This window comes from Myxocyprinus asiaticus, chromosome 43, assembly GCF_019703515.2.
Source record: "Myxocyprinus asiaticus isolate MX2 ecotype Aquarium Trade chromosome 43, UBuf_Myxa_2, whole genome shotgun sequence".
Lineage (NCBI taxonomy): Eukaryota > Metazoa > Chordata > Actinopteri > Cypriniformes > Catostomidae > Myxocyprinus > Myxocyprinus asiaticus.
The window spans coordinates 33183559-33209627 of NC_059386.1; the positions used below are offsets into that span (position 1 = coordinate 33183559).

The 26069-nt window shown below is 38.3% G+C and overlaps 2 protein-coding genes across 4 annotated transcripts in view; one reads left to right on the top strand and one right to left on the bottom strand.

Moving 5' to 3' along the window:
* Positions 1-26069, top strand: part of LOC127433694 (membrane-associated phosphatidylinositol transfer protein 2-like) — a 694725-nt gene that overhangs the window by 98545 nt on the left and 570111 nt on the right. The window lies entirely within an intron of this gene.
* On the bottom strand, positions 177-25806 carry LOC127433701 (kinesin-like protein KIF2A). 3 transcript variants are annotated; one of them, XM_051685821.1, is made up of 21 exons: positions 25655-25806; positions 19862-19956; positions 19070-19198; positions 17983-18037; positions 17796-17891; positions 16946-17046; positions 16744-16839; positions 16571-16625; positions 14599-14761; positions 14048-14138; positions 13847-13910; positions 12282-12373; positions 12043-12185; positions 11732-11936; positions 11410-11520; positions 11205-11272; positions 8034-8117; positions 7108-7255; positions 6876-6977; positions 3689-3824; positions 177-3529 (listed from the first exon to the last, which is right to left on the bottom strand). In XM_051685821.1, exons 1-21 carry the CDS (start codon positions 25713-25715, stop codon positions 3444-3446), a joined length of 2181 nt encoding a protein of 726 aa, XP_051541781.1. In that variant the 5' UTR covers positions 25716-25806; the 3' UTR covers positions 177-3443. The 3 variants fall into 3 exon arrangements, with proteins under 3 accessions (XP_051541781.1, XP_051541780.1, XP_051541782.1); XM_051685820.1 differs by having other exon boundaries at positions 8004-8117; XM_051685822.1 differs by lacking the exon at positions 8034-8117.

Here is a 26069-nt window from a genome sequence, read left to right on the forward strand (position 1 = left end):
CTCATGAACATAATCATTCGTTCAATCAATCACATACTATGTTATTGACACTGTTCGTTAATAAAGCATATTAACACTAATAATAATAATATTTACAGGACTTTTAAAAATAACCTAATTTTAAGGAGAAAATGGCTTTTAATATTCTTTACGTGTAGTAAACAAAATGTACAGGATGAAGTTATCGGATGGCTCTTTATTTTAGCTCCGCAATACATTGAATGAAACATCGACAGTTCCAGATTCAGGGAATATTTCAACTCTCCCCATCACACAACTTTTCAAATGGAATAAAATAAAAGGACACTTTTAAAATGTTAATAGACGGGATCATGTTGGACTGCTTTTATAAATAGCATCTTAAAACCAGTAGCTAGAATTTACTAATGAACACTTTCAAGAATTCTTAATTTACAAAAATGTAACAAAATTCCCTTTTGATTTCTGCAGAAAAAAAACTACCATGTAAAGTTAGATTTTTCTAAATAATTTTTTTGATTGTCCATCAGAGCAGAATTAGCTAAGATTTTTTTCATAGTGGCTTATTGAAAAGCAGGTGCAACACTACAGAAGCCCTGCACTGCAAGGTGAAAAAAAAATTCACTAGGTGAAATGTATTTTTTTAGGCATCTTATTGCCTTCCTGAGCCTATGTCCTGCACGAAAATAAAAAAAAAATATCTGCAATTTTTCCCCTTTTTTTAACTAAGAAATTTTTTTCCCCTTTTTTTTAAACTAAGAAATATTTTTTCCCCCTTTTTTTTAAACTAAGAAATATTTTTTCCCCCTTTTTTTTTTTGCTCCACAACACATTAGATATTTTTTTCTTGCTAGCTAACAATTAGCATGTGATACCAACCTCGGCCACCATGTGCCAATATCAGTAAGCTTGTCAATGCTGACAAGACTGAATGTCTGTGGTACTTTATCTGTTGATCTATACATGTATACTTCTAGTACAATACAATAACAAGAATGTTTTGCAAATCTTACTCAAGAAAAAAAAAATATAATTTTAGAAAGTCTTCTAATACATGAAATCAGAAGTTACTTCTGATTGTTTGGAGACCTTCAGATTCTGTCACCTTGACAGCACAAGATTTCATGTGTTGCCTCTTGAGGAGAAAAAAAAAAATATTTTTGTGTGTCTTAGCTCAGGAAGGCACTAAGACACCTAAAAAAAAACAACAAAAAAACTGTTTTTTCACCTTGCGGTTCAGCGCTTCTGTACAACACTGCATTTAATTTTGTTACATCCCTCTATCAAATAAAATAACCCAACAATGCAAATACGTATTGAAGCCTATCCCTTTCCATCCTTGCAACACTTTGTCATGATAAGTAACTATAATGAAACTAGTCAGTTCCTGTAGGTCTCAATAGAGATCATCTGTTTTGCAGTCGTGCAGCTTTTGTTTTGCAACAATGAATGCACCAGTATATCGGTATGGGCAATACTGACCTTTAATTTATCTGATTTACATTATATTTTGGACAGATAATATCAGGGCTTTTCCCCCCAAAAGTACTAAATATTTGTCCGTCGTAATGTACAGTGTTGTGAAAAAGTAAAGAAAAAGTCCTGATTTCTTGTTTTTGTATATATCTCATACTAAATTGTTTTAAAAAATGTAAACAAAATCTAAAATAATACAAAAGGCAGTCTGAGTAAACACAAAATACAGTTTTTAAATGATAATGTTATTTATTGAAGCAAAAAAGTTATCCAATACCAACTGGGCCTGTGTGAAAAAGCATTTGGTTATTAAATCCCCAAATCTATGAAACTGCATTCATAATGGGGTTCAGCTGGACTAGACACACCCAGGCCTGATTACTGCCAGCCCTGTTCAATCAAATCAACACCTAAATATAACTTTTTCAGCAGCATGAAGTTGGCTAAAAGGTCTCACCCAGTGACACACTATGCCAAGGTCGAAAGAAATTCCAGAAATGACGAGGAAAAAGTTGATTGAAATACATCAGTCTGGGAAGGGTTACAAAACTATTTTAAAGGCTCTGGGACTCCAAAGAACCACAGTGAGAGCCATTATCTCCAAATGGAGAAAACTTGGCACAATACTGAACCTTCCCAGAAGTGGCCGACCTTCCAAAATTCCTCCAAGAGCACAGTGATGACTCATCCAGGAAGTCACAAAAAAGGCAAGGACAAAATCCAAGGATCTGCAGGCCACTCTCGCATCAATAAAGGTCACTGTTCATGACTCCACTATCAGAAAGACACCGGCCAAAAATGCCATCCATGGAAGAGTGGTAAGGTGAAAACCACTGCTAACCCAGAAGAACATTAAGACTCATGTGAATTTTGCCAGAACACACCTTGATGATCCTCAAATCTTTTGGGAGAATGTTCTGTGGACTGATGAGTCAAAAGTGGAACTGTTTGGAAGACAAGTGTCCCGTTACATCTGGCGTAAATCAAACACAGAATTCCACAAAAAGATCATCATACATACGGTCAAGCACGGTGGTAGTAGTGTGATGGTGTTGGGATGCTTTGCTGCTTCAGGGCGACTTGCAATAATTGAGGGAAACATGAATTCTGCTCTCTACCAGAAATCTCCTAATGTGGCTGAACTAAAGCAGTTCTGCAAAGAAGAGTGGGACAAAATTCCACCAGCGTTGTGAAAGGCTGATCTCGATCTCCAGTTATCGGAAGCGTTTGGTTGCAGTTGTTGCTGTTAAGGTGACAAAACCAGCTATTAAGTTTAAGGGGGCAGTTAGTTTTTCACATGGGTGATATAGGTGCTGGATAACTTTTTTTGCTTTAATAAAAAAATACATATATTTGAAAACAGTATTTTGTGTGTACTCAGGTTGCCTTTGTTTTATATTATATCTCGTTTTAAGATCTAAAACAATTTAGTATGAAAAATACACAAAAGTAGAAGAAATCAGGAAGGGGCAAATACTTTATCACATCACTGTATGTTATAATATCTGTCGAAATCACATCCATAATTTTAAGTATTAATCTGGAGATTTCTCTACATTGGGAGAGCATAATTGTATTTCATTAACTGGCAAACTCTTGTAAATAGAGGAGCAGGTTTATGTATATACATTTGAAAAGCATTAAAAATGTGTTAATGAAATATTTACAGACTGAACAGACAGTCAAATCAGATGCAGATGTACAATCGAAGCTGGTTTGTGCATGCATTTGCTCAAGTAATTGAACATCACAAGTTCTCTTTCATCACAATATGGCCTTAAATGGAATCAATCATTAATTTTAGTCAGAACTGAAATTAGCTATATTTCTTATACAATTAGGCTTTAAAATGTGCTTCTCTTGGATGAATAAAAATGGTCACAACACTAACAGTACTCATGTACATACACTGAGACAGGTCGTTAAAAAGGTGTTTGAGGCAGGAATATACAGTGTTGAGCATAATGTGTGCTGGTGCTGCAGTGAAACTACAGAGCTCGAGGACGTTTTGGGTTTATCTGCTTACTGGCCTGTTCCTCCTCTTGAAGAGCAGAGCGGAAAGACTTTACTTTATCTGTCATAAAAAGAGCATGAATTAATTAAAAACATTATGCCATGCATCATGTTAATAAAAATATGTTGGTATTTTTAAGCACTGTAATCAATAAATCAATACAAAAAATCCTACATTATCATTATGTTAAAATGAAAGTTCTTTGAGAAATGCACTGACCTCTGAGCTCCGTCAACACATCGATCTTTTGATCCAAAATTTGCTCGAGTTGAGTGGCGAAAGACTCCACATCATAATCCACTTCCTCTGTCATCTCCAAAAGCACCTTCTCATCCTCCAGCCAACGTATGGACTCCTGCAGTATGGAAAAAGCACAATATAAACATTTTAAAAAGCAAGACTCAATGCTGAAGTATCTGCCACTGGCACAAAAAGTGCAAAGTAATGTAATATTCTTGAGAAATAATCTATGTGACGAATTGTAAATGGTGCATCCTCATGGTACAATATAAAGGGGTTATATCACAGAAAACAGGATTTAAATCCTGCAGCCATGTTCCACAATATTGTGGAAACCCTTCCCATAAGAGTGAAAGTTGTTCCAGTAAAATTTTTACTGGAAATGACTGGAATAGCTACACCTGTTAATTAGAAGGGCGTGTCTACATTAGTGGTCAGCCGATATATTGGTTAGGCTGATAAACTGACTGATATTCTGAATTTTTGTATTATAGGCATTGGATGAAAATATTTCCCATTTGGCCGATTAGTTTCTCAGTGTCGAGAATCGCCTGTTTGCACGTGAAGGACCCGTCTGAGACACATAAATGACCAATCACACCTGTTACATGCCATCATTTTACTAGAATAATAGCCTGGCGTATAATGTCTCATTTAAATGTCCTGCATCTCAGAGCTGTGACAGATGCGTATGAGCTCATGATGTTTAAAGTGCTCGCATGTTTCATTCTCTCTCTCTCTCTCTCTCTCTTCTAAACAATTCCCTGTAACTGTTAACTGTCTGGTCTAATAATAAAAAGGCAAATATCAATAAAACTTTGTCCCTCTGACTCACGAATGTTGGGCGACGGTCAGTCTGTGCCGCTCCAGGCATGCGGATGCGGTCAGTAGCTTGCTGAATTCGCATGAGAGTGATAGACCAACTTCAAAGTAAAGTGTTTCATGTGCACTATAAGTAAATGTCATATTCACTGTGCACTGTATGTGCAATTAGTTTGATTTGGTCTTTTTGTGAGAAAATGTGATTGCTAATGCACACATACTGTCTGTGGATGCTGGATTACTGCTGTTATTTCCTTATTCCCAAAGTATTATACATTTCTTTATATGCAAACAATTACTAAAATTGGAAGACTAAACAGAGAAACTGCTATCTACCATCTAAAACACACAAAATCTAGTTTTGAAAGATTTTTTTTTCCCCTCCAATTTTACAAAGTTAAAATTTTGTGTGAAAGTATTATTATTATTTTTTTTATCCCCTTTTCTCCCAATTTGGAATGCCCAATTCCCACTATTTACTAGGTCCTTGTGGTGGCGCAGTTGCTCACCTCAATCCGGATGGCGGAGGACAAGTCTCAGTTGTCTCCGCTTTTGAGACCGTCAATCCACGCATCTTATCACGTGGCTCATTGTGCATGACACCGTGGAGACTCACAGCATGTGGAGGCTCATGCTACTCTCCACGATCCACGCACAACTTACCACGTGCCCCATTGATAGCGAGAACCACTCATCGTGACCACGCGGAGGTTACCCCATGTGACTCTACCCTCCCTAGCAACCGGGCCAATTTGGCTGCTTAGGAGACCTGGCTGGAGTCATCAGCATACCCTGGATTTGAACTCGCGACTCCAGGGGTGATAGTCAGCGTCAGTACTCGATGAGCTACCCAGGCCCCCTTTTGTGTAAAAGTAAACATAGTCTCAGCCTCAGTCCCACGGACTGCCCACAGTCCGTGCACTAATCGTCTGATACTTATAGCACACAAAACTGGAAAATGCTTTATCGATCAGTCAGCGCAAATCTGATTGGCTGGTTCAATGGAACTTCCGAGATATTTATATTTATTGTGAAAAAGCGCAACATAAATTAATTCGGAAAAGTAAACAAAGTAAACAAAGAGGGGGTGTGGCTAATCCAAGGGCTCACTTTGTGGAAATTCTTGAATGGCTAAAATCACTTACAGAATGGGGGCCTGGGTAGCTCAGTGGTAAAATACGCTGGCTACCACCCCTGGAGTTCGCTAGCTCGCTAGTTTAAATCCCAGGGCGTGCTGAGTGACTCCAGCCAGGTCTCCTAAGCAACCAAATTGGCCCGGTTGCTAAGGAGCGTAGAGTCACATGGGGTAAACTCCTCGTGGTCACTATAATGTGGTTCGTTCTCGGTGGGGCGCGTGGTGAGTTGAGCGTGGTGGCAACGCGCTCAACAAGCCACGTGATAAGATGCGGGGGTTGATGGTCCCAGACGCGGAGGCAACTGGGATTCATCCTCCGCCACCCGGACTGAGGCGAATCACTACGTGACCACAAGGACTTAAAAGCACACTGGGAATTCCAAATTAGGAGAAAAAAAAACAAACAAAAAAAACGCTTACAGCACCTTTAAGCTTTTGAATAATGTTCAAATTTCAGTCTATTCCATTAATGTCTTAAAATGGCATATATTATGTTGTATATACTGTATATTTTTTAACATGTTTATTGTTTACTTGCATAATTTAAGTATTTACATTGATATGTAGAACACGTGCTTAATCGGTCCTGTCTCTTTAAGACTACCGCATATAATGAGAGAAGACGTGCGTGATTTCTTTAGCGCATCCATGTGTGATTAGAATTAAATGTTTCTTTTTTGTTGTTTTAAATCAACAACCACAATCACTATTCTTTGATAAAGCTGCTTTGAAACAATATTTATAGTTTTTTTATTTACTTTTCCGAATTAATTTATGTTGTGCTTTTTCACAATAAATATAAATATTTAAAATAAAATATTATTTAATGTTTCTCTTTGGGTATATACATCTAACATTACTCCAGCTTAAGAAAGATACACTGTCGACTTAAGTAAATACTTTCCAGATAATATTTTAATAATTTCTTTTGGCTTCAGAACTAAGACAAAATAAAAGCCAATTATTTAATGTTGCAAACAAGTCTTTATAATATTACGTTTACAATTTTTTCACACAGGGATCCCCCTTGCAAGGGGATCATCAAATCTGAGGGTCCTTGGCATTAAAAAGTTTGAAAACCCCTGGTCAAGAGACCTTGACTAACACTCTAAGTGGACTTCAGGGGAAAAATAAAATGCTACAACATGTAGAATATGGTGCCTTTAAGGATAACCATCATCACATCAGTGGCGGAGATGAAGTCAGTACCTGAAACACAGCCCGATGGTCCTCCAGAACCTGTTCCTCCATCTCCACTAGATGAGACACAACCTCATGGAAGGTAAAGAGCTGTGGAGACACTTCTTCTTCCTGTAAACATTCATAACATAAACATGCTTTCAACCTATGAATGGCTTACTTATAGTTGTCGCTACATATTAGGATTAGACATGACCCATCTTGTGCTTCAGTAATAGGGAAGATGGATTAAAACACCTACATTTTGTTCACAGAGCAGCTTGAGGTCATCTCTCTGAGGAGAGCTGCCGACTCCCCATTGAGCCTCCAACACGTCCAGCTGATTGACAGAGTGACCTCCGGACCGACACTCCATCACTGCACTGGGGTCAATGGTCAACTCCTTCACCCTGCAGTCATACACAAATCAGCTCAATACACAACCTCAGCATATGAAAACATGAGGTATTAATGTCACAATGTCATGACGCATGAGCAGCCAATGAATGAACGGACACTGAAGATCCTCTTTCACATGTGCTGATAAACATGTTCATGCTACATGATAATGACTCTGTCAGTTCTATAAGCCACAAGCAAAATAAATAAAAAATTAACATGTTAGTACAGTGCAGTTGCAACAGAAAATGCTTAAAGGGATAGTTCACCTAAAAATGAGCATTTTGTAATCTTTGAAGTATATTAAAAGTATATAATATGGAAATGACATGACTCAAGCACATTATTCCAAGTATTCTGAAATGGTACAATAGCTTTTTGCAAGGAACACGAGATACTTTTTGGTGCTTTTATGGTGTTTTTGTCCTTTTTGGAGCTTGAAAGCTGTGGCCACTATGTTGCATGGAAAAGAGTTGCGTAAAGATTTTCCAAAACTTTGCTTTGTGTTCAGCAGAACAAGAATAAATAACAAAATTGTCATTTTTGGGTGAACTGTTTCTTTACACATGCCTGATATGTCATACAAATGAACTGGAAGATGGACCAGTGAGAAAAGAAGGGACACAAAAAAGTAAACAAGCGCATGCAGAAGCATTCTCTGAACTGAAATTGAAGCAAATCATTAGTGTGGTTGATGTAAAAGAAAAACAGGTGCACTGTCTGAAATTAGACAGGCTTGAAACTGGAAAAGGGTGAGACCTGCTGGGTGAGGTATCAAAGTCATCATACTCATAGGTAGGAGAGAGCTCAGAGCGACCGCCGCCCCCCTGCGAGAAGGGAATGTCTGAAGGGCTTATCCCAAACTCCTTCACTCTGAAGATGAGTTGACAGACGGCAAATGAGACAGAGAATATTCAGTTATTTTCAATTTAATGTCAATGGACAGCATCTGTGACATTAAACTGAAAATTACTTGAAATATTTTTTTTATGACCCCTCCCCCACCACAGCTAAAAACATTTAACCATTTAAAATCAAAATTGCAGGTACATTTCAAAATCCGAATTTAGTGGAGAAACTTGTTTTGGGCATCTACACGTTACGATAGCACTAATATAAATATAACGCAACAAATTATCGGCAATGACCCGATTAAATCCACACAAATCTAAGTTTGACATGTTTGTGAAATGTGAATAAATGTTCCACTAAAGTGGATATTGTCTTATAACTAGAGCTCAACCGATGATCGCTTTAATCAGATTAATCTGCACCGATAGTTGCTTTTTGAAACTATCGGTTACAGTTTTTTGTTTGTTTTTTCATCTATGTTCCTCTGTTTTATTTTCAGGGGTTGTTGGGCGTCCAAATTGTTACAGCAAGTTGCACATTAATAAAAATGTCATGTTAAAATTTATGTTGATTTTGACTGAGGGTGAAAAGGAAAAAAAAATGTTTATACCGGATTACCAGAATACCAGGACAATTATGTAAGCCAATTGGCCAATTCATTGGTTACCAGCCTTTTTTTCCCACCAGCTTAATTATCGGTATCGGCAAATTCAAATATCGGTCGACCTCTAATTTTAACACAGAAAATGTTAACAAAGTTAACAAAATCCACTTAAGCAAAACTATTCGTAGAAAACATTCCCTGTCTTAGGTCAGTTAGGATCACTACTTTATTTTAAGAATGTGAAATGTCGGGGGCCTGGGTAGCTCAGCGAGTATTGATGCTGACTACCACCCCTGGAGTCGCTAGTTCGAATCCAGGGCATGCAATTCTAAGACCGGTTGCTAGGGAGGGTAGAGTCACATGGGGCAACCTCCTCATGGTCACAATTAGTGATTCTCGCTCTCAATGGGGCGCGTGGTAAGTTGTGCATGGATCACGGAGAGTAGCATTAGTCTCCACAAGCTGTGAGTCTCTGCGGTGTCATGCACAATGAGCCACGTGATAAGATGCACGGATTGACGGTCTCAAAAGCGGAGGCAACAGAGACTTGTCCTCCGCCACCCGGATTAAGGTGTGTAACTGTGCCACCAAGAGGACCTAGTAAGTAGTGGGAATTGGGCATTCCAAATTGGGAAGAAAAGGGGATAAAAAATAAATAAATAAAATAAAAAAAAAGAATGTGAAATGTCAGAATAATAGTAGAGAGAATGATTTATTTCAGCTTTTATTTCGTTCATCACATTCCCAGTGGGTCAGTCGTTTACATACACTTTGTTAGCATTTGGTAGCATTGCCTTTAAATTGTTTAACTTGGGTCAAATGTTTTGGGTAGCCTTCCACAAGCTTCTCACAATAAATTGCTGGAATTTTGGCCCATTCCTCCAGACAGAACTGGTGTATAAGAGTCAGGTTTGTAGGCCTCCTCTCTCGCACACGCTTTTTCAGTTCTGCCCACAAATTTTCTATTGGATTGAGGTCAGGGCTTTGTGATGGCCACTCCAATACCTTGACTTTGTTGTGCCATTTTGCCACAACTTTGGAGGTACGCTTGGGGTCATTCCAGCAAAGCACCCCCACAACATGATGCTGCCACCCCCATGCTTCACGGTTGGGATGGTGTTCTTCGGCTTGCAAGCCTCACCCTTTTTCCTTCAAACATAATGATGGTCATTATGGCCAAACAGTTCAATTTTTGTTTCATCAGACCAGAGGACATTTCTCCAAAAAGTCTTTGATCTGATCAAAGATCTTTGTCCCCATGTGCACTTGCAAACTGTTGTCTGGCTTTTTTATGGCAGTTTTGGAGCAGTGGCTCCTTCCTTTCTGAGCAGCCTTTCAGGTTATGTTGATATAGGACTCGTTTTACTGTGGATATAGATACCTTTTTCCTCCAGCATCTGCACAAGGTCCTTTGCTGTCATTCTGGGATTGATTTTCACTTTTCGCACCAAACTATGTTCATCTCTAGGAGACAGAATGCATCTCCTTCCCGAGCAGTATGATGGCTGCGTGGTCCCATGGTGTTTATACTTGCGTACTATTGTTTGTACAGATGAACATGGTACCTTCAGGCATTTGGAAATTGCTCCCAAGGATGAACCAGATTTGTGGAGGTCCACAAATGTTTTTCTGATTTCTTTTGATTTTCCCATGATGTCAAGCAAAGAGGCACTGAGTTTGAAGGTAGGCCTTAAAATACATCCACAGGTATTGCTTCAAGGCACAGTTAACTTAGTGTATGTAAAGTTCTGACCCACTAGAATTGTGATATAGTCAATTAAAAGTGAAACAATCTGTCTGTAAAACGTTTTTGGAAAAATTATTTGTGTCATGCACAAAGTAGATGTCCTAAAAGACTTGCCAAAACTATAGTTTGCTGATATGAAATCTGTGGAGTGGTTAAAAAATGAGTTTTAATGACTTCAGCCAAAGTGTATGTAAACTTCTGACTTCACCTGTAATAACATAAACTGTAACATTTACTTACTTATATTATTATTATTAAAATGTTCATGGGCCAATGCTATATTTTTTTATTGCTATAGTTTAATGATAATTTTATTTACCATAATGGAAAAATGCATAAATAAAATAGTTTATAAAAATATTAGTTCTGCATATCAATTATAGGACATGTTAAGATACAAATAAATAATTTGTATCGGTAGTAAAAACAAAATAAAAAAATCAATATCTGTCCATCTGTACTACTTACAGGCATATTTTGAGCTTAACATCGGCCACTTCCCCTAAATATAGCAAAAGCATTTTCATAACATGCAAGTTGGTTTGAAACTGTAAGGTGCATATTAGTACGATTCTAAATACATCCAAAATTTAGGAATTCTGTCATTTTTTCATTACATACAGCCCTGTGTCTGACTAGTTACATCTGAAATGCTGGCATACAGAGTGTTAATCACAATTCAGCCCATATCAAAAGAGAATGAAGGGCTGGCTGATTACATCAATAAACATTCAGAGTTGTTGGTGGGCTGAGGTACCTGTTGGCGTATCTCAAAGTGTTTAATGTGTTTTCACACGACGCCATTCCAGGAGAGATTGTTGCAATCTATTCAGAGAAGATAAACATTATTCCACAAGCATATTTAAGTCATGATATACAAAAGCTACACTGTGAGTATCTTACATTAAATTTATCACAGTTATGAACAGCAGTGTTTGTGAGCATGTCGGTTGATTCCTTACCATACATGTTCTTGAGTTCTCTCCGATGAACGAATCTCGTAAGACCTGGGTGAGTTTACTGGCTCTAAACGGAGTATGTGGTTTGTTCCGACCTAAAGCCCTAATGCACTCCTGGAAATCATATAAAAACACACACAAAATAAACACACACACACACACACACACAAAAATGAGGAAATGCAACATAATACAAGGTTTTTAAGTGCTGTCTTGTTCTATAAATATTGTAAAAAAGTGGACAATTTCTTGTCACTAACAGGTGTAGCAAAAAGTTAAATGTGAATAGTTGTTGTGAGGTAATGCACGCGCAGGTATTGCAAACCTTCAGTGCCAGGAGACTTTTGTTGATTTCCGCCCCCTCGAGTCGCGTCTGCCGATCGGCACTCGACGTGTCCGCCCCTCGCTCATTTCCAGCCAGGTCTATGAGAGAGAATTTGCCATGCATTTTGCCCCTCCTGCGGAGAATAATCTGAAACACGGCGTGACTGCGAGACGAGTGAGCGTTAGCTGAGGTCTGGCCAGATGTTCTGGGGTAAAACACAGAAGACAACATATATAACAGATCATTTAGTCATCACTGCATATAGTCGAAAGAAACCAGTCTTTTCTGATCAGCTTAGTAAAGTCTTTTACCTGCAGCTGTTGCCCATCTCGATGAGTTTGAGCACATCCTCTGTGCATTTGACCTCTCTCTCTTGCAACCCGACAACCTGAACCTGCTGCTTACCGTCTTCCAACACACGCAGTTTCGCCTTCCTGTTTAGAAGGTCAAACACCTGTTCGCACACAGAGAAAAAAAGCAATGTGTTAATCTTGATTAATGTGTGGAATTTTATTCAGTTAAATTAGCTGATATAAATAGGAGAACTTGCCTTCCCACTGTAAATTTCAAAGAAAGTCGCATAAACCTGAAGATCCAACTTTTTGTAGATAGGTTTTTTTAACATGAGGAAAACATCCCGTGCTGGAAACAAAGTACAGTACATTTTAGGAACACGATATTCCTTATTTTAAAGGGACAATTCACACAAACATGAGAATTCTGTCATCATCTACTCACAGGTTTGGCGAGTAATGGAATAGAAGTAACGCGTATTTAAAATTCTAAATATTAGTAACTATTCCAGGTACAATTTAAATCGTTGGTAATCAGAATACAGTTACATTCAAAAAGTATTGTGTTTACTGAAGAGATTACTTTGCCTTTTATTGTAATTTGTTTCATTTATTATTTTGTTTATTCAGATGGAAAACATTTATCTATATAAATAATGTGATCCGAGGAGCTTTTGAACAGTGTTAAAACACTTTCTTATGATTCGTTTAATTCATACGAGCGCTTTCACACTGTTGTAAGTAAAAAAGTGACGTCACTGAGAAACTTTCGCTTGGAAGCTTAATAGAGGAGCTACATCGTGTTTCTACAGCTTAACAAAAAACAGTTAGAAACACTTTGACAGATGAAACATGAATCTAATAAATACACGATTACATGCCTTGTCAATGTTTTTTATGTGGTTAGGATATTTTAACTGCATGCTAACCAATGTAGCATTTAACATTGAATGAGGCAGAAAATATATTACTTGTAGCTTTCTATTCAATGAACAGAATCCACATACGATCAGAAAAGGATGTGTTTGTACACTCTGCGGGGTTTTGAAGTTTGGAGCAGCAAAAATAATTAACCTTGTGTAAATTGTCATGTGAACATTTAGCTTTATGCTAAGCTAAAATGCTACTTCTTGGCTTTGCATGCATCTGTTACCAGGCGCGATTATATTTTATAATTATTTTTATGAAGAAAATTCACGTTAGAGCATAACTTTATTTCTCTAGTAAGACCTTTGATATTAGGGCAAAGATGTACTGCAAAACGTTTTATTCTTAATGAGAATTTAAATATTGTTTTCCTGTAAAAATATCTAAAAATAGTTAAACAAGATAAATGAGTAACAAAACTAAAGATATTTAGGCTTTTTTTCAGAGAATGTATTTTTACAAATCTGCTAGTGCTGAAGTAATCCAAAGTATTTAGATTACGTTATGTACCTTAGAGTAATCGAATGGAATATGCTACAAATTACATTTAAAAAGTAACCTTCCCAACCTTGTCTCCTCATATATCTGCATGCAAACAATTAAGTTCTCATTTGTAAGACATTTTGGAGCTTGACAGTATAAAACGCGAGTAGTAGAAAAAATGTGTGTAAATCATTCATGAATCAATGAACTGAATTTGATGGGGCAATTTAAGCAAGAACGTTTTTACTAACAATTTATACATACATTTGTTTTGCCTGTGTTTCATGAATAAGACCTTATTGTATGGAAAAAACAGCTTGGACACTCTGGCAGAGAAAAAGTCATACGGGAATGGAGCTAAATGATAGTACATGATAACAGAATTTTCATCAGCTGATGGGCTGATACAAACCAGCAAGTGCATAGATCCCTTTCGAGCAATCCTGATTCTTTCCTGAAAAATCTCCTCCCATTGTCTGGAAAGGAAGAAAATCAATTATAATGCTGAGTCACACTGAATGATCCTCTGGGAAAATCTTTTCCTGTAAGTTGTGCAATGTGATGTCATCAGGTATTATATACTGTCATTACACATCTGTAGAGTGATACTTACATGAGTTTTTCCACTGCCCGTTTGACCGTAAGCAAAACAGGTTGCCATTCCCCTCTCAAATATGGTCTCAACCAGCGGTCGAGCGGTAAACCTGCAAAACAAGGAGTCAAAGTCTTGGGTTCCAATTTATATTAGATCAGTTTTAAAGTTAATGATATTATATTAACCGCTAACATCCAAAACCTTTAAAAATCATTTCATAATGTTTTATCAAATTTTAAGTTTGAAATTACTTTTTTCTTCTGATATCATCAAGGCTGTATGTGAGGGAAAAATAAAATTAACCAATAATATCACAGCCTACTTTTCACTATCCAATCCTGATGAATAAAGTACCACTCTACATTATTTCCCATTGAATTTTCCATTTCAGTCAGAAATACATCACATTACGAATGTTAATTGCATAGTAAAAACAATTTTAGTATAAATAAAAGCTACTAAACTCCTATGTCACCTTGTAACTGCTCAAATTAATACTTTCTTTCATTGCTATTTTTGTTATGCATATATCTTCACCCTTTTGCTTTAATTTTTTAAAAATCTCTGACCTGTAAACCATTTCATTTGTCGAAGTATCATCAAAAGCATAATCAAAACGAAACGTCTGGTTCTCCAGGTATCTTGTTAAATCCACTTTCTGCTTGGGTTCATGGACCATCACCACGTCTTTACTGGGGATGGTGATGACGTCAAGATCCTTCAAGGTCAGCTCTGACATCGAGTACAAACAACACAATGCAGTATACAATAAACAGCTCTATAGATTAGGGCTGCACGATTATGACAAAAATCCTAATTGTCAATTATTTCCTTTGTTCTTGTAATTATGATTAATTTAGATGAATACAATTTACATTAAAATACTTATTTTTGGTTGGATCAAGGGCTTGCCGTATTTTTTATGTAGGCTGCATATCCAGAACAAGCGAGAACTGTTTCTGAATTACTTTATAGCTGTTTTATCAGTAAATGAAGACAGTGCCTAAACTGTCAACTTTACATTGGCCTTGTTAGAAGCACTTAAAAGAAAGCTGTCACAAGTTACAAGGCTCAACCACTGCAAAAACACACATTAAATAGAAAATTAAATCAAATACATTTTACGCAACATGAGAGACTACATAGAACTACACAGACTGCTAAAATTGACATTTTTCATGGTTATTTAATTGTGGCAACTGTAATTGTAATCTTGATTATTTTTCGATTCATTGTGCAGCCCTACTATACATTAAAATCAAAATACGAAGGACAGAGGAAGTACGGTGAAATAAGGGAAGAACAGTGGAAGTACGTTGAATGTAGGGTAAGACTGAAGTACAGTGGTAGTATGGTAGAAGTAGGGTGAAAGTACAGTGAAAGTATGGTGGAGGTACAGTGGAAGTACGGTGGAAGTACAGTAAAAGTATGGTGAAAGTACGGTGGAAGTATGGTGGAAGTACGGTGGAAGTACGGTGGGAGTAGGGTAAAAGTAGGTTGAAAATACTGTGGAGGTACAGTGGAAGTAGGGTAAAACTAGGGTGGAAGTACAGTGAAAGTACGGTGGGAGTAGGGTAAAAGTAGGGTGGACTTACAGTGGAAGTACGGTGAAAGTACGGTGGAAGTAGGGTAAAAGTATGGTGGAGGTACAGTGTAAGTACATTAAAAGTATGGTAGAAGTACGGTGGAAGTACGGTGGAAGTAGGTTGAAAAGACAGTGGAGAAACAGTGGAAGTAGGGTAACACTAGGGTGGAAGTACAGTGAATGTATGGTGGAAGTAGGGTAAAAGTGGGATGGACTTACAGTGGAAGTGCAGTGAAAGCAGTGTAAAAGTAGAGTGAAAGTATAGTGGAAGTACAGTGGAAGTAGAGTAAAAGTAGGGTGGAAGTACAGTGAAAGTACATTGGAAGTAGGGTAAAACTAGGGTGGAAGTACAGTGAAAGTATGGTGGAAGTAGGGTAAAACTAGGGTGGAAGTACAGTGGAAGTGCGGTGAAAGCAGTGTAAAAGTAGAGTGGAAGTAGGGTAAAATTAGGGTGGACTTACAGTGGAAGTGCAGTGAAAGCAGTGTAAAAGTAGAGTGGATGTATAGTGGAAGTACAGTGGAAGTAGGGTAAAAGTAGGTTGGAAGTACAGTGAAAGTACATTGGAAGTAGGGTAAAACTAGGGTGGAAGTACAATGAAAGTACATTGGAAGTAGGGTAAAACTAGGGTGGAAGTACAGTGGAAGTGCGGTGAAAGCAGTGTAAAAGTAGAGTGGAAGTATAGTGGAAGTACAGTGGAAGTAGGGTAAAAGTAGGTTGGAAGTAAAGTGAAAGTACATTGGAAGTAGGGTAAAACTAGGGTGAAAGTACAGTAAAAGTATGGTGGAAGTAGGGTAAAACTAGGGTGGAAGTACAGTGGAAGTGCGGTGAAAGCAGTGTAAAAGTAGAGTGGAAGTAGGGTAAAATTAGGGTGGACTTACAGTGGAAGTATGGTAGAAGTACAGTGGAAGTATGGTGGAAATACCACTATAAAAATAAAAAGGAATTTCAGGTTCACCTTTCTTGTTTAGTGGGCGTGTCCGCACGCACACACATATCCGGTGGTCCTCGATCTGGAAAAATACATTACATTATAATAACATACAACACAGTAAATATATTGTTTGCAAATTAATTTAATATTTAAACTGAAGTAATTATGTAGGTAATGATTAATATTATTTTTTTTACCAGATCCTCAGTTGTCAGTGGCCTGTAATCCAGACTCGCTCTGAAGTCTCGGATCATACACAGAATTTCATAATTAGGGGTTGTGGCATCGACCTCCTGCATAAAAAATTAAATAAACAAACATTTAATGTTGTAAAAGGTCCAAACACAACATCAGACGAAGAGCTATAGTGAGTACTGAAAGACGACTGCTGTAGTTCACCTGTGCTCTCTTCTCTCTCAGCTCCTGTTGTTGCAATCGTCTTCTCTCTCTTTTCTCCTGAAGTTTCTCCACCTCCTTCACACAGTTGGACTTCCTGCGAGCTGAACACATACAAAAAAAAAAAAAAAAATGAGAATGTCACTGGACACCAACTATGAGACCAAATTATGAATATTGTACGAAAGGAGAAGGAGTTTTAGTAAAGGGGGTATAATCAATATATCTGTGGTATCTTGTTTTATGTATTTCCAAAGTCAACTTAAATGAGCCGTCGTTAAACACAAGTGGCATGTGTTTGGGTGATTCCTTCAACAAAAGCGTTAGGAGGGGTCATCTCTGAAACATACTGGAAAACAACTCTAAATGATGCTTTTGTTTGTCTTGTGTGTCAGCAAGACAACAGTCATTGTGTGAGACGCTGAGAGCCCTTCACTCTACAGTCATCGCTTGTGTCTCTCCCCTTCATACACTCCAAAAGATTGGAGATTTCACACCCATTTATTCATAAGGACCCAAAAAAAATGAAATCTCACTGTCACTGGGGTGCAATGTGTCAAGCACAATTATAACAGAGAGAAAAAGACAAAAGTCTGGAAGTCAGTTTTCTCTCAATCCATCAGACCTCTAAATGACTGTCACCTTTTATCAACCTAAAGTTTCAGATTTTCTGTTTGCTACTGTATTTATTTCTCAATTCTGCATGTGACTCTTGCATTAGTTGTAAACACATAGAAATAATTCCACTGCACAGTGTAACACTGTTTTGTCTGCACAGAACAATAAATAACTTAAAAAAGGATGGTGTTAATAGTATTAAAGTGGTTGAGAGGTTCTGAGTATGTTCTGGTACCGTTCTGCTGTAGGGTTTGGTTTTGAATCGGTGGAGGTGGCGCAGGCGCAGCTGGAAGTGCTTCAATCTGTTGGCTCGGCCGTGCTCGAGTCGTACCTAAAAAGACCCAGACATCATATTAAGTACAACATGTGAAGAACTGAAAAATATAGAACTAAAAAAACACATCAGTAAGTTGTTACAACACCTCGATTATCCCTTGCGGGTGGTTCAGTTTTAGGTGGAGCTACTGTTCGACGATTCTATAAGAGATAAATCAAAAACATAACAAAAATCACATTTCAGACCACCCATTCTGTGCTACGTTATCACTGCTTAGCTAAACGATATACGATATACATGTATACCATAAATTATTACCAACTAGTATCCATTCTTTTATAGTAATTACCCTTAAAGGGATGGTTCACCCAAAAATGGAAATTCTCAGTTACTCACCCTCATGCCATCCCAGATGTGTATGACTTTCTTTCTTCTGCTGAACACAAAAGAAGATGTTTAGAAAAGCTCTGTAGGTCCATACAATGCAAGTCAACAGGGTTCAAAACTCTGAAGCTATAAAGCACACAAAGGCAACATAAAAGTAATCCATATAACTCCGGTGGTTTAATCCATGTCTTCAGAAGTAATATGATAGGTGTTGGTGAGAAACAGATCAATATTTAAGTCCTTTTTTACTATAAATTCTCCTCCCTGCCCAGTAGGTGGCGATATGCACAAATAATGCAAATCACCAAAAAAAAAAAAAAAAAAAAACGAAAGAAGAATGTAAAAGTGAAAGTGGAGATTGATAGTAAAAAAGGACTTCAATATTTATCTGTTTCTCACACAAAGCGATCATATCACTTCAGATGACAACCACTCAAGTTGTATGGATTACTCTTATGCTGCCTTTATGTCCTTTTCAGAGCTTAAAAGTTTTGGACCCTATTGACATTGTATGGACAAAAACACATTTTGTGTTGAACACATCCTTCAACAAATCTTCGTTTGTGTTTTGCAGAAGAAAAAAAGTCAAATGAGCTTTAAGCGATTACGACTGCTTTGTGATACTTTTTTTAGCGCAGCCGATGACATTTTTTCAGTCCACATTTTTTCGCATCATCGCCACAAGGGTCTGCCGTTACCTGTACTAAAAAAGTACTTTCAAAAGCAGTCGTAGTGCACATGCTTCGAACGCATCCATATGAGTTCAAAGTCACCACCAAAGTCAGTTCCCACATTTATTTCTACTCATGGTTTTGGCTATTTTCTGTAGCTGTATGGACGCAGACCTTGTTTTGGGGAATCTTGTTGATTTTGATGGAACTTGACACAGGGGGCGGAGGAGTTTCTGGACTTTGTGCGATTTCCTCATCAGGCGCAATGTCTGGATTCAGTGCAAAGATGCTCTCCAAATCGATCTGTTCACACAGAACAAGAACATTAGAATTGGGTTTCCAGTTTTTAAAAACACTTTTACTCGTGTCAATTGAGCATTTACACAGCTGCTAAATATAATTTTTCCATAGGACAGAAAAATCACAACTCTCACTTCTTTTGGCTGCTCCTGTTAGTGATTGCCACAGTGGACCATCTGTGATCTGCATATTTGACTTGGCACAGGTTATATGCCGGATGCCCTTCCTGATGCAACCCCAGTGGCTGGGGGACTCACGCCTACAGGGCAATTTAGAGCCTCCAATTCACTTAACCTGCATGTTTTTGGACTTGTGGGGGAAACCGGAGCACCCAGAGGAAACCCATGTGAACACAGGGAGAACATACAAACTCCACACAGAAAGGCCCAGTTGAGCCGGGACTCAAACCCAGGACCTCCTTGCTGTGAGGCGACAGTGCTAACCACTGCTTTGGAATAAATCTCCTTTTATCCTGACACATCAACATTATGTCTGTGTGTCTCTATAATGCATGTATAACTACAGCAAGCTTAAACACATGAAGCTCCATAAAAATGACTACTTTGAATAATGATTCTGCTGAAAACAGAACTTCAGGAACTTGCATTACCTACTTACTGTATATACACAGCCAATATGATGGAATATGAATATCAGACATGATACCTCTTTCCCTTTTGTGTCTCCATTTTCAATCCACTCCACGGTCACACTGTCATTGTCTTCATTCAGTGATGTCACCATGGCCTGGTGTACTCTGCCTGTAATAGATAATACAACAAAGGTTTACTGCAATAGTCTGCTGCCTGATGATAAGAGGTAGTTCAAAACATTATTTTGCATCGATGAACAGAGTTCTAAATGAAAGTTGCATGTGCAAATATTCCGGCCAATCACAACACATCACTCCTTTGCATAACTCTTCAAGCAACTCCATTCATCATATAAGCAAATACAGTAGTCCCCGGGTTAAGCCAGTGTTGCTGTGTGGGACATGGAAACGGCACGTAAAAACAACACAAACTGTGGTTATTCTCTTTTCATGTCAGTCAAATGGTCTCTTCCTGTCAAAGCAAGTGGTTCTTGGCCAGATTGGACCCTTTTCACAAACTGTGATGATGCATTTCCGCCTTAATTAGCAGTGAGTAAATCTAGCAAACTTTTTTTTATCATTTAAATTTCTAATTATTTAATGTACATTTATAACATTATTTTTTTGTATTACATTACCCAGGCATTCATTAAAGGGATACTTCACCCAAAAATGAACATTCTCTCATCATTTACTCACCCTCATGCATTCCAGATGTGTATGACTTACTTTAAGGGTTGCTGCAGAGTTTTTAAAATCAAATTTAAGACTTTTTAAGACCTTTTTCAAGACCTGAACAAATAACATTAATACCGTATCCCCATACCAAAACAAACCCGTACAATCTAAAAAATAAAAAAATAAAAATTCACGCATCACAGACTCTTACTTAAACAGGCAGGGGCACACATTCAACATGGCCTTAACATTGCTTATCAGTAAAACAGGGTAGGATATAAGACATGTTTTCCACATATATAATCACATTAAGACTGGTTTATGTACCATTATCTAAATAAATACAAATTAGAGGTCGACCAAGTTTGGATTTTGCTGATATGATAATGAGTTGAAAGAAAGGCAATTAATCTGCCAATAGTTTATAAAATTGGTAGCCAATATTAAATGTTCTTTGTCTTCCTGTGATGGTGAGGGCCAGACAGAGGCTACAAGAGTCCAAACTGAATTAAATTCCAGATGCAGTTTTTAACCAGGGAAAAATAAAAAGATTCACAGCGTGAAACGTTTAACTTTAAAGGCTGAAATACACAGGGGACTCTTATTTTGAAATGTTTGCGCTTCACTTCTTCCAATTGCTCATTCAAACAGATAAGGGAAATAAAACACGCGTGCGCCAGTTCTCGCGTGAACATGCCAACACGATTATGTCACAAGCACATACTGCTGCTGACCAGAAGCGATGATTTATAGTTAAAAAGTACTTCAATATTGATCTTTTTCGCAACAAAAGCGATCATTTCGCTTTACAAGACATGCATTTAACCGCTGAAGTTGTATGGATGATGTTTATGCTGACTGTCTGTTCTTTTTGGAGCTTCAAATGTCGGATCACAATCCACTTGCATTTTAAGGACCTACTGAGCTAAGATATTTTTCTACTTTGTCTTCAAATGTGTTCTGATGAAGAAAGAAAGTCATAATCATCTGAGACTGCATGAGGTTGAGTAAATGTATTTTTATTTTTTAATATTTTTTGGGTGAACTAACCCTTTAAAGGGTTCATGTCATGAGGAATTACATTTTCCTTGATATTTTGACATATAAGAGGTCTTTCTACTATAAAAACATACTGTAAATTTCAGAACTCAAAACTTAATCCCCAAAGCAATAAAAGCATTTATTGAAACCACACTGCATAAACGCCTCATTCTCTACTTCCGCAACTCCCCTACGTCACTAGGGAGTCCGTTAATTCATGACCACCTGTACAGCAACAACATCAATGCCTACTCTACGTCATCGCACCATTGGCCCCACCCACTGGCGCTCAGTTCAGAAACAGAGAGAGAGCAGGACAGACAGGCCTAGTGTGGCTACTAACTATTCCTGAACACCAAAGGGGATCCATCTAGACTGTTTTGAATTATTTTTGTATATAACCATGCACTAGACAGACATCTTTGACCGCTGTCATGTATCTCACGCTGCTTTTAAAAGACGCGGTATCAAGTTACAACTCTGAAAAAGAGAACCCGTTTCATTCAGCTGCTGGATGTTATTGCTTTGAGCACAAACTCGTCCTGGACGCGTTCTTGCACCCATCTGCCCTATTTTTAATTCTTGGTGAATGCAAACATGCACTAGTTGGACGGCTTTGATGCGTTTCCGGCGATGTGTGCACGATGATACTGTACAGTATGTGTGTGCACGTCTTGTTCATCATGCACTGGACTATGTATGTGCAGTTTTTTGGCTCATATCAGCATGGATTGTTCAGTGCATCCGGAAAGTATTCACAGCACTTCACTTTTTCCACATTTTATGTTACAGCCTTATTCCAAAATGGATTAAATTCATTATTTTCCTCAAAATTCTACAAACAATACCCCATAATGACAACGTGAAGAAGTTTGTTTGAAATCTTTGCAAATTTATTAAAAAATTAAAAAAAAATGGAAAAATAAATAAATAACATAAAAATCACATGTACATAAGTATTTACAGCCTTTGCTCAATACTTTGTTGAAACACCTTTGGCACCAATTACAGCCGCAAGTGTTTGAGTATGATGCTATAAGCTTGGCACACCTATTTATAGGCAGTTTCTCCCATTCTTCTTTGCAGGACCTCTCAAGCTCCATCAGGTTGGATGGGGAGTGTCGGTGCACAGCCATTTTCAGATCTCTCCAGAGATGTTCAATCGGGTTCAAGTCTGGGCTCTGGCTGGGCCACTCAAGGACATTCACAGAGTTGTCCCAGAGCCACTCCTTTGTTATCTTGGCTGTGTGCTTAGGGTCGTTGTCCTGTTGGAAGATGAACCTTCACCCCAGTCTGAGGTCCAGAGCGCTCTGGAGCAGGTTTTCATCAAAGATGTCTCTGTACATTGCTGCATTCATCTTTCCCTCGATCCTGACTAGTCTCCCAGTTCCTGCCGCTGAAAAACATCCCCGCAGCATGATGCTGCCACCACCATGCTTCACTGTAGGGATGATATTGGCCAGGTGAGGAGCGGTGCCTGGTTTCCTCCAGACATGACGCTTACCATTCAGGCCAAAGAGTTCAGTCTTTGTTTCTCATGGTCTGAGAGTCCTTCAGGTGCCTTTTGGCAAACTCCAGGCGGGCTGTCATGTGCCTTTTACTGAGGAGTGGCTTCCGTCTGGCCACTCTACCATACAGGCCTGATTGGTGGAGTGCTGCAGAGATGGTTATTCTTCTGGAAGGTTCTCCTCTCTCCACAGAGAAACACTGGAGCTCTGTCAGAGTGACCATCTGGTTCTTGGTCACCTCCCTGACTAAGGCCCTTCTCCCCCAATCGCTCAGTTTGGACAGGCGGCCAGCTCTAGGAAGAGTCCTGGTGGTTCCAAATTTCTTCCATTTACGGATGATGGAGGCCACTGTGCTCATTGGGACCTTCAATGCTGCAGAAATTTTTCTGTACCCTTCCCCAGATCTGTGCCTCGATACAATCCTGTCTCAGAGGTCTACAGACAATTCCTTGGACTTCATGGCTTGGTTTGTGCTCTGACATGCACTGTTAACTGTGGGACCTTATATAGACAGGTGTGTGCCTTTCCAAATCATGTCCAATCAACTGAATTTACCACAGGTGGACTCCAATCAAGTTGTAGAAACATCTCAAGGATGATCAGTGGAAACAGGATGCACCTGAGCTCAATTTTAAGTGTCATGGCAAAGGCTGTGAATACTTATGTACATGTGATTTTTTTTCATTTTTTATTTTTAATACATTTGCAAAGATTTCAAACAAACTTCTTTCACGTTGTCATTATGGGGTATTGTTTGTAGAATTTTGAGGAAAATAATAAATTTAATCCATTTTGGAATAAGGCTGTAACATAACAAAATGTGGAAAAAGTTAAGCGCTGTGAATACTTTCTGGATGCACTGTATGTTTTTTCGGCTCATATCAGCATGGATTATATGTTTTTTCTGCTCATATCAGAGTGGATTGCTTGTGAACCAGTCATAATACAATTCAAGCTTTGCAAAGGAACTGTTTTTGAAGGATGGGGCAGTTAAAAACACTATTTAAGCCATTCACAAAACCTTGAGTAAACAGTTTCATTCATTAATATTTCAAATGTCATGTCTGTTTGTTAATGGTGCTGTTGTGCTTATAGTAAGTGAACAGTTTAATATATTCGTATGCAATATATGTTGGATGTGCGTTATGTGTAAACCCTAAAATGTAGTTTTATAATGTTGTGTTGAGTTTCAAAAATGGCTGTATTTGAGGGGCTGCACAATGTTAGCCAATCATAACAGTGGGCATTTACGTTGACGTTTTAAAGAGGCGCTTAGGCCAAAACTGAGCGTTTCAGCAGAGTGAACATGAAAAGTCGTGAAAATGTATGAGTTGATTTTTCTTTTGTTGTTGGAGCAATTGGGAACACAAAAATAATATATGCTGTGGTCTCCCATTCACCGATGTAGAAGTTTACCCTGCTATCATGGTTTACTTATGCCTTCCAAACCAAGAAATGTGAAGAGGCGTCAGCTGCAGTGTGGACCGGACTTTATGCCGATAAGTCAAAAGGTCAGACTCACGAGACTAACATGCCCACAAAACACCCCCATCATGTTTTATAGCAAGATTATTACGACCAGCATTAGTTAAATCTTAAGCCCACTCTTGTTAATTTATATACATTTTACCAAAGCTTTAAGCCATATGTTGCACATTGCTTCTGCACCAAACAATTATTATCTCACTGCACTGCATCACAGCTGCAGTCATTTAGCAGACAATTTTATTCAAAGTAATTTAAATTATACACACATACTATAGGGACAATTGCCCTAGAACAACCTAAGGTTAAGAATCTAGCTCAAACACACAATGCTAATAGTAAATAGTTTACTATTAGTGAGGCTTGAACCAGCAACCTTCTAGTTTCCAGCTTTGAGCCTCAACCACTATGCCACAACACCCATATTAAATCACATGGCAATTGGTTGATGTTACCTGTCACCTGATATACGGCTATTCTTTGTATTTATTGTTTTTATATATTTAATATCTGTCTTTTTTATTATAGTGCATTCACGTTTACTGTGAATGCTTTGTCCAGTCAGTAATTTGCACTGCAGACCACGTGAAACTACATTTCGCTCCGCTAAACTAAACGTGAAAGAAACTAAAACTAAACATCTCCGCAAACTATTTAGCAGGCGATGTCTCAAGGTGTCTTCCTAAGAGATGATGCAAACATACTGCAAATTCACGATTACTACTATTATAAATGCTTGTATTATGAATATTAATTACGTAGGGTGACGTTTTACAATCCGATTGGCTGAAAGTCTGACAATATTATGTGAGGGCTAATCTGCTGGCGAATCGTAGTGGTGAAGGTCAGGCTCATGAATATTAAATAAATTACGTCCTTAGGCGCTCCAGCAACGTCAGGCGGGGCTAATCAATATTCATGAGCCAAGCCATCGCCACAGTACAATTTGTAAATTTGCCCATGCAGGCATCCCTAACGACATTACGCTGTGCAAAGCACAGAATATTCATGCATACGTTCATTGACGTATTCTGTCGTTTACATCAGCTGTCTTGTCTTCTTTTATTTTGACGCCCTGTTAAACGAGTTTACTCGGTTAAACAAAGATGATGCGGCGACTAACTACACCTCAACCTAATAAACGGTGGGACTCACCATCACTGCGCTTGATCTCCACATAAATGCCAATCTGGAGCTTGCCGAACACAGCTGCCATGCCCTCATGTGTGTGCCAGTGTCTGTATGGGTATATTTGAGCGGGTTTAACGATTGAAGTTCCAGCGGCCGTAGAAACCGGGAGGAGGTCAGGCCAGCAGAGAGAGAGCGGGATGAGCGCGCATGCGCAGTGCGCACACACACCCATCAGCAGAATGTCACATCAGCCTCTTTTGTCTGGATGCAGTGGACACATCTCAATTAATGCGGCTTTTTATGTTGTGATTTTTTTGTAGTTTAATTTTCTTTTATTTGGGCTTCAATTCAAGCCTGATTTAGTAGGCTTCTATACTAAAACATTTTATTCAACATTATCTTTCCTTTCTTCATATTTAATTTTCTGTTAAAGAAAGAA